Here is an 11,809-nt window from a genome sequence, read left to right as displayed (position 1 = left end):
GAGAGAGAGAGAGAGAGAGAGAGAGAGAGAGAGAGAGAGAGATTGTGTGTGTGTGTGTGTGTGTGTGTGTGTGTTGAAGTTGATAGAGGGGTTCCCAGAACTGGTATGGACGTTAGCATAGTAACAGAGTACGTGGTTGTCGTCTTGTGCTGGCAGAGTGGGGCGTGAGAGGGGGGGGGGGGGCGGAGTCGTCGGGAAAAGGAGGAGACGTGTTTAGTGTTCACTGAGGGGCAGGATGGAGGAAGTGAGGAAGTGAGGGACGAGATGCCCTCTGGCCACTGTGGTAACGGTATGGGGGAGGTGGAGGAGAAGTATTCATTGCCCTGCTTCAACGTGTAAGAGAAATATTGATAGACAAGTAAAGTGCTACTTATGGTAAGTGATGGCCTGGGTTGCGTAAGGTGGGCCTGCCTCTCTCTCTCTCTCTCTCTCTCTCTCTCTCTCTCTCTCTCTCTCTCTCTCTCTCTCTCTCTCTCTCTCTCTCTCGAAATATTAACGTTATTCGGCAATTATTCTAACCTGAGCCATCTCGGTTATTAACTCCGCAACTCTTGTATTACGAGAAATATTGAATCTTCTAATATTAGATTACACAAAGAATTGTAACATTAATATTAGTGTAGGTCTGTACAAATTGGATAGCTTTATTGTTGAGAAAATGTGTGTAAATAGTTCCCCTTCTCGTCCACGTGATGTATTTTATGATACGCTTGTTGCCACACTGGAACGCGCCCGACCTCCATTTGCGTAGTCACTTGTTTACCAGTTGGCGTCCTAGCTACGCCTCTTCGGTGTATATCAACTGACTGTTATATTTCTTTCGTGTATCTCCCCTGATGATGATGTGATCATTACACGGAAATGCATTGGGAACTTATCATGTTTCATATCCCTGCGGTAGGAAAGGAATATATATATATATATATATATATATATATATATATATATATATATATATATATATATATATATATATATATGGATGTTAGTGCATGTGGCCGTTCTTCGTCTGTTCTTGGCGCTACCTCGCTAGCATAGGAACTGTGATCAAGCATATATATATATATATATATATATATATATATATATATATATATATATATATATATATATATATATATATATATATGAAGTGAAATGAAGATATTAGCTTTGGATGTTTGAATTCTTAGAGCATTATCTGTGAATCCAACCCCCGAGCCAGACGTTGTCCAGCCCACAAGCAGGATTTATGGGGTAGATGGCCACCAGCTGAACCCCAGCCACTCATGTAGGCTGGAGGAGGGTTTTTCTCCCTCCTGGAGGAGGAGGAGGATGGTAGGAGACCGGTTGTAAAGTGATGTCGAGCCTGACGCTCCTCACATTTCGGGGTCATATTGCCACCAGGACCCTTAATATCGGTTTTGCCGGCATGGTTGACTCCCCAGTTTTACGGTATGGTTCATAACTGCAGTAGTGGCACAAGCACAGAGTCCAGGCGGCATTAAGTGTCCTATTGATCCCATCCATGCGAGCCTCAGGAAGTGTCCAGATTGGAGGCCAGGGGACGTTGCCTCCTTGAGGCACCAGGTTGGGTCGCTGGTGAGATGCCGTCATGGTGACGTATAGTAGTGGCGATGGGAGTGGTGTAAGTGTGGTAGTGGTGGTGGTGGTATAAGTGTGGTAATGGTGGTGGTGGTGGTATAAGTGTGGTAGTGGTGGTGGTGGTATTGGGAGTGTGGTAGTGGTATTAGGAGTATGGTAGTAGTGGTGCTGGTGGTATTAGGTGTATGGTAGTGGTGGTTGTGGTGGTATTAGGAGTGTGGTGGTAGAGGTGGTATTGGGAGTGGTAGTGGTGTGTGGTGGTGGTATTAGGAGTGTGGTACTGGTGGTATTGGGAGTGTGGCAGTGGTGGTGATGGCACAGGTATTAGGTGTGTAGTGGTGGTGGTGGTATGAGGAGAGTTTGTGATACACGTAATTGCCATGGGTGGTGATGGTGGTGGTATTGGAAATGTTAATGACGCCCACAGTTATCATGGGTGGTGGTGGTGGAGGGTAGGTAATGGTGGTGATGGTGGAGGGTAGGTAATGGTGGTGGTGGTGGAGGTAGTTATCATGACACGTAGGTCTGACGTGTACTGTGTGGGAGCCTGCTGATAAGAGTGTGGTGCAGGTTATCTACAAGTACCAGGCTGGCTTATCAGTAAGGAGCAGCCTGCTGGCCTGAGGTGAGGGTGTCAAGCGGGTACAGAACATTGTGTTCCTCTGAAGAACATGTTCTTCTCTTTGTTACCATGAACAGCGTTGGTGTCCCTTCGTGAGGAAGGCGAGTGTGAGCCTTGCCCTACAGTACCCTAGCGACGGTCAGGTTGTCGCTCGAGAGGAAAATTAAGTTGTAATTTCGTGTTTGTTTGTGTTGAGTGTGGTGGGTGTTGAGTGAGAGGGTTTAGGTGTGTAGCAGCGGCGTGTGGAGGGCTGGTGGACTGGTGCGTCGGCGTGCATCGGCTGGTTGGCTGGCTGGCTGGGCCACACTGTAGTGTTGGGGCGACGCTCCCCTCACGCGGTGCTACCCTGCCGCTCCTCCTGCACCCGCCACACACTCCTGGTTCTTCCACCACCCCTCGCTCTCCACCCGCTGTCTCGGCTTCCCCGCCACACTCTTGCCTCCACACTGCCGCCACACTTTACCGCCCACGACCTCTGCTCCACCACCCCCCACCCTCACCAACACTGGGCTGCCAAGACAGTCGGAACTCCCCAGCCTCAACTTCCCAGGAACAGGAAATGTTTGGTCTGGCGTCAGACACAGAGAGGAAGATCATGTACTAACAAGACGACCGTCACCATCCCCCGTACCATGTAACGCCATGCATCACCTACTGCAGCACATGACCTAGTGAAAGATCCCTCACAGATTTTGTTACGAAGATAAATCGGGAATATTTTGTTGCTCTGTCGTATGTGCTAGCTGCCTCCCCCACGGTAGTGGTGAGTGTGGGTGGTGTGTAGTTGTGAAGGATGGCGGTGGTTGGGAGAGGGTGGGGACCGGGCGGGTGTGCTGGACACGGTGGCCACCGGTGCAAAGTGATACCCGTCTCACCATCCCTGTGACGCCCAGCAGCCACGGTGTCAAACAAGTGGGTGAGTCATCGCCCTGTTCTGGCCGCCCACCAACGCCACCACCACCACCACCACCTGCTGTCATGGCTGCCCCGGTCCTGGCCACCTCCCCCGTGTGACATGTGATGGTCTTATGGTGGTTGGTGGCACTCTTCGGGACCGCCAGCAGGCACCAGCTCGACTGTCATGGAACTACTGCTGCTGTCGTCGCCGCCCCCAGGCTGCGGGTGCCACCTTCCTGTATGCCTGTGAGGGGCAGCTCCAGACGTCTGGGGGGCTCCTTGTACCGCTGGATAGTGCTCAGGCTCCTCCGTCGTCGCCTGCATCCGGAGACACGCGCCCACATCAGGACGAAACACGCTCATTGTTCCCGTAAGTCCATACGACTACGTGGGCCCGAGCCCATTCACGGGACAGGTAGCCCCCAGCACAAAGAAAATGGGAAGTCCTCGATTGAAGGAGAAAATGAGAACAATAACAGAGAGAAGGAAAACGAGGATCCGCGAGGGGAGATCACGACAGAAAATACAAGAGTGTCACAACGCAGTAAGGAAATGTTTGCCGTAGATAACACTCTTGGTGAAAGCAATCCTCTGTCGGAAATACAAACAGTGTACGGGGCCCTCAGCTCGGGGAAATGCTCCTTGCTTCGCGAGGGTAATGTTTGCATCACCAGATCCCGTATTCAGCTGGTGCGAGAGGCACCGGAAGGGTGTAGGTATTCATCACATATCAACAGTTCTCATCAGGAGGTTGTGGCCTCAGGAGATGGGAAACGTTCCAATACTGAAGCGAGACGCCAGCGGGAGCTGCCGAGTCCCGCTCGTGGTGCCAGTGGAGGGCGGACGTTGACACAGGCCGGCCCCAGTGCTAAGTCCCTTTCGGTCGTGGCCACTCCTACCAGAGCCTGTAAAAGTGACCCCCGGCGAACGAAAAAGGGGCCGTTCCCGCTTCTTAACGTACAAGGGCTGGATCAAGGATCGGTACAGTCCTTGACCATACCCCAGGTGTGCAAACATATCAGTGCAGTGAGGCAGTGGGACTCTATATCAGTGTTGTATGGGATCGAGTACCTGACCGTGAGAAAGAAAGTTCACGAAAGGCTACTGTGTATCCTGCGAGAGAGGCGGGAGAGGCGCCTGAGAAGAGAGGCGCGGGAGAGTATCCTGAGTGGGGTGAGACCCAAGAAACATCCCCACAGACGCAAAGGGAGGAAGAGAAAGGCAAAGATAAAGCACGACAGCAAGAAGGATGGAAAGGCGAATAAGATACAAGACGAGGTTGAAAATGAACCACAAGTGACTTTGGCCACAGCCAAGGAACGGGTCCAGAGTGATAAGGAGCGAGCCAGTGAAAGTAAGGCCAGGGATAGTAAGACTGTGGGCGAACTGGTTGCTTGTGATAACGTAGACACGAAGAATGAAGATGAATCAGTACAACAACAGCAACAGTGGATGGAGGAGGAGGAGGAGGAGGAGGAGAAAAGAGAGAAGGAGATATTAAGGGACACTTCTTCACCATGTGAAGGGTCGCCGTCTGTCGGGAGCGGCGACTCTCGGCCGAGCAGGTCGCCCTCCTACCACAAGGTGACCAGTAGTGAGAAGTCGTCCTCGGTGACGTCCTACCTCAGGTCGGGGGATACACTCACCCGAGACATATCCCCTGGGGAAACGCCCCGTTCCTCCGCCAACAGCATTCCTTCCGCCACGTCGTCTTCCGCATCGTCATCATCCAACATCACATCATCACCGGGCTCCTCGCCGTCAGCCAAGTCAACAGGTGGTCCGTCAACATCAGACAAGACCTCGCCCACGGTTGCCTATATCTCAGACGACGAAAGTGCCAGCGAGCGGCGCCGCTCCACCCTGTACTGCTGCCCCTGCTTCCTCACGTTTAAGAATAAGACCAAGAAATCCAGGAAAAGGTAATACTGCCGTCCCTCAGGTGGGTCAGTTGTTGGGTCGTCCCCAAGGGGGATCGGATGGTGTACCGTCCCTTGGATGGGGTCGGGTGTTGGGAATGTCCCCAAGTAGGATCAGATAGTGTGTACCGTCCCTCAGATGGGTCAGGTGTTGGGGGCGTCCCTCTTTAGGATTAGGTAGTGTATACCATCCTTGAGGTGGGTCAGGTGTAGGGTCGTCTCCAGTTAGGATCAGCGTACCATCCCTTTGGTGGGTCAGGTGTTGGGTCGTCTCCAGATAGGATCAGACAGCAAGTCGTCGCTCGGGTGGGTTAGGTGTTGGGTCGCCTCCTCCAGGTTGGGTCAGAAAGCGTGTCGTCTCGGGGGTGGGTCGGGTGTTGGGTCGTCCCCAGGTAGGATCAGATTTCATGTCGTCTCTCAGGTGTTGAGAGGGGGGAGTTTGGGGGATGTCCTCCCCATGTGGGATCGGGTATCGTGTCATCGCTTTGGAAAGGCGGGTTGAAGGTCTTTCCATCTGACGAGACAGATGGTTCGCCCCTCCAGTTGGTGGGTCGTGTGTGTCTGTGGTGGATCGCAGATGTGGTCTTGCCTCAGGAGGGTAGGTGGACCAGGTGGTGTAGGATCATGTCTTAAGGTGGACCAGGGATGGGACCGACCCTCCGGGCAATGCCTCAGGTGGGGCAGATGGTAGTTTGATCGTCCCGTAGATGGGTCGAATAGAGAGTCGTTTACAAGTTGAATGAGATATTGAACCACGGGGAGAGAGAGAGAGAGAGAGAGAGAGAGAGAGAGAGAGAGAGAGAGAGAGAGAGAGAGAGAGAGAGAGAGAGAGAATTTTAGATGGGTCAGATGTAGGATTGCCCTGCAAGTGGGGTAGATGGCTGCCGGTTCCTCATTTAAGTCTGGTGTTTGTATTCCTGTAACTCGATCAGACGGAGGGGTCGTGTAGAACGGTGGGTCAAACTGTGATTCAGTCACCCGGGTTAGTTGTTGGGGATTGCCCTTCGAATGGGTCACATTGTGGACCGTATGCTAGGTTTATGAGATGGTCCTACTGATAATGTGGGAAGAAATAGAGCAGTTTAGGGATAGGTTTAAACATATGCAAATAATGTCACAACACCTTGTTATGAATAACAAGATATCTGAAATTTTGTATCCACTTTTTCTTTGCATCTTGTCGGTAAAACTTACCGAATGAAACTGTAATGTGTGAAGTTTTTATAATGAACCAACTTTGTAAGATCTTACGAAGACACTTTGTGACCCCCTGTAATCCTTTTGCGCTACCGCTCACAGGATGAGCATGGGGCTGCACTGTGTATTTACTGGAGGCACTGACAAAGTACAAATCTATCTCACCTTCGTTGGGCAGATGTGCTTTTGGCATGTGTTCCTTTGGGTGTAGGTGGGGGAGGACTTCCAATAGTACCCATTCCCCCGGGAATATGTACCAAAGGCTTATCTACTCACCGAAGGTTGGCCTGTCTGTGTCAGTCCTTAAGGTAGGGAGGACCCAGTGGAGCGGCCGAGAACCCATGGGTACCTATAAAATATGGTATTCCACTTCCGTAGAGTTTCGGTGACATAAATGCATGTGTGTGTGTGTGTGTGTGTGTGTATATATATATATATATATATATATATATATATATATATATATATATATATATATATATATATATATATATTATATATATATATATATATATATATATATATATTATATATATATATATATATATATATATATATATATATATATATATATGTAGATTGATAGATAGATAGATACTGGCATATGTACAAGCTGCGTTCATTATAGCAGTTCGTAAGGTTGGTGGTGCTGTAGGTGAGTGGTAGGGTAGGTCTTCCCTGTGGTTAGGTTAGGTGATGTGTTTGTGGTTCAGGTAGCCAGCCCGGTGTCGCCTGGGTAGCTTCCATGTGCGGTCGTCCCCCAAGTGGACCGTTTGAAGGGTTGTCCCTAAGGTGGACCAGTTCAAGGGTCGTCTTTAAGGTGGACCAGTTCAAGGGTTGTCCCTAAGGTGGACCAGTTCAAGAGTCGTCTCTAAGGTGGACCAGTTCAAGGGTCGTCTCTAAGGTGGACCAGTTCAAGGGTCGTCTCTAAGGTGGACCAGTTCAAGGGTTGTCCCTAAGATGGACCAGTTCAAGGGTCGTCCCTAAGATGGACCAGTTTAAGGGTCGTCCTTAAGATGGACCAGTTCAAGGGTCGTCCCCAAGATGGACCATTTAAAGGGTCGTCCCTAAGATGGACCAGTTTAAGGGTCGTCTCTAAGGTGGACCAGTTCAAGGGTTGTCCCTAAGATGGACCAGTTCAAGGGTCGTCTCTAAGGTAGACCAGTTCAAGGGTTGTCCCTAAGATGGACCAGTTCAAGGGTTGTCCCTAAGATGGACCAGTTCAAGGGTCGTCCCTCAGGTGGACCAGTTCAAGGGTCGTCCTTAAGGTGGACCAGTTCAAGGGTCGTCCTTATGGTGGACCAGTTCAAGGGTCGTCCTTAAGGTGGACCAGTTCAAGGGTCGTCCCTCAGGTGGACCAGATTGAGGGTTCGTCTCTCAGGTTGGCTCAGATGTAGGGTTGTGCCTCATGTGTCAGTTGCTGGCTCGGTGTTCAGAAGCGGCAATAAGAGGAGTCGTTTCTCTTGACATTAGGATGGCGTTCATTTGCTGGGTATTTTATATATATACTAAAATTTTCTTTTTGTCATATTGATCGCCGGTTCCCGTATGAGCTACGTAGCGCCAGGAACAGACGAAGAAAGGCCGCATCCGCTCACATTCAATCTTTAGCTTTTGTATGTAATGCATCGAAACCACAGCTCTCTACCCACATCCAGACCCCACAGACCTTTCCATTGTTTACCCCTGACGCTTCACATGCCCGGGTTCATAGCATTGACAGCCCGTCCATCACGTATCCATTATTATTATTATTATTATTATTATTGTTATTATTATTATTATTATTATTATTATTATTATTATTATTTTTATTATTATTATTATTATTAGGGTGATTTGTATGTATCATTTGCGGATATAGAGAAAACATATGATAAGGTTGATACAGATGGCATGTGGAAGATGTTACAAATATATGGCGTTCACGGAAAATTAGCAAATGCTGTTTACGTCCTGGGTATGTGATATCACCATGGTTGTTTGATCTTGTTTGTCGAAGATGGTGAGGGAGTTTAGTGCACAGGACTTGGAGTGAGGGACAGGTCCACAGTCTGATACTAGGGTGTGGGGACATAGGAGGTAAATCAGTTGCTGTTTGCAGATGACTCGTATCTGGTAGCAGACTCCAGAGAGAGAGAGAGAGAGAGAGAGAGAGAGAGAGAGAGAGAGAGAGAGAGAGAGAGAAATGCCAGAAGCCTGGTGACTGAGCTCGGGAGTGTGTGAGAGAAGCAAGTTAAAAGATGAAAGTAAGTTCATGAATTTCAGCAGGGTGGAGAGAGAGAGAGAGAGAGAGAGAGAGAGAGAGAGAGAGAGAGAGAGAGAGAGAGAGAGAGAGAGAGTTGAGTGTACATTTGAATGGGAAGAACATAAAGTGGAGTCCTGTAAGTTTCCTGGAAGCAGGCGTGGCCAAGGTTGGAACCATGGGGTCTGACGTGAGTCATATGCCGGAGGGAGAGGACTTAGGTTCTGGATACGGTATGGAGCGCGTGGAAGAGGGCGTCATCGTCCGGACGATGACTGATATATTTGAAGTTCTCGAGGTCTCGATGGTGTTGGAAGGATGCGAGTCTTGGGAGTGTGAACAGAAGAGCGAGGAAGTGGGGTAGACCTGTGTTGACAGGAAGTGAAGTGCCTGAGTACGAGGTACGTATGATTTCAGGGCAGGTTTATCGTTTACGAATGAGGTGTGTGTGTGTGTGTGTGTGTGTGTGTGTGTGAGAGAGAGAGAGAGAGAGAGAGAGAGAGAGAGAGAGAGAGAGAGAGAGAGAGAGAAACGACGGAATGGAGGAGGCTTCAGGTAATTGGGATTTGAACATTCATAAGAGTAAGGAGGGTGCTTGCGATAGGATGAAATGGATCGTTGTGGAATATGGGGGGCGACTTCCTGTCATTAGGTTTTACCAGGGCACATGAAGAGGTGAAGGTAAAGTTGCCTTTGGGTCTTGACCATGGATAGTAGGCTCTGGTTTTCGCTTTATTTTTCTGACGTTACATCAACGAGACGTAAAGATTAATTGGGTTTAAAGAAGTTATTATTATTATTATTATTATTATTATTATTAGTATTGAAATTATTATTATTATTATTATCATTATTTTTGTTGTAATAGTTTTATTATTATTATTATTATTATTATTATTATTATTATTATTATTATTATTATTATTATTATTAATTTTCGTATCTATTTAGTTTTTAGCTCGTGTGGGCATGTGTTCCTACATGTATACGGTGTTGTGCCTTGGCTGAGATCCATGTCGCGTGCGACAGAAAAACAGATACACGTCTGGTGGGATTTATTGTCCATTTCTTGTTCGACTGTGTGCTTCTGGTGGTGGTGTTTGTAGGATCACGTCACGTATGGAGGATATCCATCATCCGAGGGTGGCCGGTGAGGAATTGGTGCTGCTGCTGCTGTGTGTGTGTGTGTGTGTGTGTGTGTGTGTGAGTGTGTATGTGGGGTGTGTGTGTGTGTGTGTCGCACATCACCTGGTGTATGCTGGACACTGTTCTCTCCATGTAAGTCTGTCTGTCTGTCTGACTGTCCGTCTCTGTCAACATTTTGTCGTCCTGACAGCTTTCAGAATACTGCATGATAGAAACTTTGGTATTAACACCGTGAGCGCTCCCTATAGCCCGGACCAGTTGATTAGGCTTGGGAACAAGTTATTGCGTGAATTTTTTATTGATTAGATTTTTTTTTTTGTTTTTTTTGGCAAGTGAATGATGGGAAGTTCAGACGTTTCAACTTGTATGCAATAGACAAAGGCTGGTATGAGTGAATACAGACTGACTCGCTTTTGTTTGTTTTATGTTGATTTCTTGGCGACTTGTATGCACTAGACAAAGGCTGGTATGAGTGAATACAAATTGATTCGCTTTTGTTTGTTTTAGGTTGATTTCTTGGCGGGGCGTGTGACAGCTGGAGTGCCCCTTGCTTTGGTTTGTACTGAGCCGTACTGTTTCTCTTGCTTTTTTTTGTTTATGATCATATTCTCTCTGGGTTGCTGTTCCCGGAGTCAGCCCGCGCGAGGTTACACTGTGAGTGAAGCGAACTCACCATTGCGATTTTCTCACTCCAAAGGAGTCTACATTTCCCTGCAGCTGGGAGGAACGCAGCCCTCGGCTACAGAAGCCCTTACGAAAGGCCCTGGGTAACACCAGTACTCCTTTTCATACAAGAGTTTTTCCTAGGGTAATTATTCTACGTGAGATATTCTCTGGGTTTCCCAGAGATAAGAAATTATCGTGGTGTGGGCGGCTGGTATAGCCCACACCACAGTGGACTCACTCTTGGGTACGGGTAATCTTCAACCCCCACCTTGTGTGTGACGTGGGGCAGTGTTACTGGGTTCGAATTTTGATGGTGTCTATCCAGAGTCCAGTCACGAATTCCAGCCTTTCAGTCTGGAATTCCATCTGTCCAGAGTATATTCTTCTTTCCATTTTTTTGTTGATGTACTGATCCCCAAGTTGGAATGTGATTTTTGCATCAGTACCGCCCTGAAGGATACCTCGGGGGGAATGTCGTATGTGTGTGTCAACACCGCCCTGAAGGATACCTCGGGGGGAATGTCGTATGTGTGTGTCAACACCGCCCTGAAGGATACCCCGGGGGAATGTCGTATGTGTGTGTCAACACCGCCCTGAAGGATACCCCGGGGGAATGTCGTATGTGTGTGTCAACACCGCCCTGAAGGATACCCCGGGGGAATGTCGTATGTGTGTGTCAACACCGCCCTGAAGGATACCCCGGGGGAATGTCGTATGTGTCAACACCGCCTTGAAGGATACCCCGGGGGAATGTCGTATGTGTGTGTCAACACCGCTTGAAGGATACTGTGAGAGGAATGTGTCTGCCGTACACATCGCTGGTCCTAATGACTAGATAGACTGTTAGCAGTCAAGGCCCAGCAGCGACTGTGATGGTTTTTGTCCAAACAGAACGTAAGCAACCCGTCTGGGGGGTCGGTGGTCGTGTTGGCTGGGCCAGGCACCACCATCCTGGCCCGCTGATCACATTGCCTCAGTCACGATGGATATTATACTAAAGGCAGCAACGCTAATGTGTTCGTTGGTGGTTATCTGTTCGTTATGTAATGATTGGTTGTATGGCGTACGCAGAGAGAGGCGACGGATGCAGTCTCTGCATACATTAGTAGATAGGGAAATAGATTAAAAGAAAATTAAAGCATTAGTAGATAGAGAAATAGATTAAAAGAAAATGAAAGGGAACACGTCTGAGGTAAGACTTTTCTAAAGAGATTAAACGCGATACCTGAAAGCACGTTTTCTTTGAGGTTTCGTAATTTGTGTGGCTTCATTTGTGACCGTGACGGCACCACTCTGTTTTATCGGGTTGGAGGAGCGCCGCCTCGTTATGATTTATGGAGCCGATCCTCTCTAATCGGCTTAAATCTGTTTGGAAATATTTTGTTGAGGTATGCAGGGCTTTGAGTGGGTTGCCCAGGTTGGCTTATCGCGGACTTGGTGTTTCTTTCCTGCTCCATCCTCGGTAACGAGCGAAAGTGTGTTGGTGATCTGACACGAAACTGTTGTTAGGCTCGTACACTGGCGGACACCAGC

General features: G+C 48.5%; 1 protein-coding gene across 2 annotated transcripts in view; it reads left to right on the top strand.

Moving 5' to 3' along the window:
• The first annotated feature begins 2,427 nt into the window (after positions 1 to 2,427).
• LOC139759442 (uncharacterized) overlaps positions 2,428 to 11,809 on the top strand; it is a 227,895-nt gene continuing 218,513 nt past the window's right edge. The window contains exon 1 of one of the 2 annotated variants that reach the window (XR_011715055.1): positions 2,428 to 5,025. Coding sequence is in view for 1 of the 2 variants with exons in the window: in XM_071681561.1 (XP_071537662.1) it covers positions 3,227 to 5,025 (1,799 nt within the window). In the remaining variant the exon portion in view is untranslated. The remainder of the gene's footprint in view (positions 5,026 to 11,809) is intronic. The other variant, XM_071681561.1, reaches the window with a different exon arrangement.

This window comes from Panulirus ornatus, chromosome 33 (genome assembly GCF_036320965.1).
Source record: "Panulirus ornatus isolate Po-2019 chromosome 33, ASM3632096v1, whole genome shotgun sequence".
Taxonomy (NCBI): domain Eukaryota; kingdom Metazoa; phylum Arthropoda; class Malacostraca; order Decapoda; family Palinuridae; genus Panulirus; species Panulirus ornatus.
Note: the sequence above shows the minus strand (reverse complement) of the source record. Positions and strands in the feature narration are given on the sequence as shown.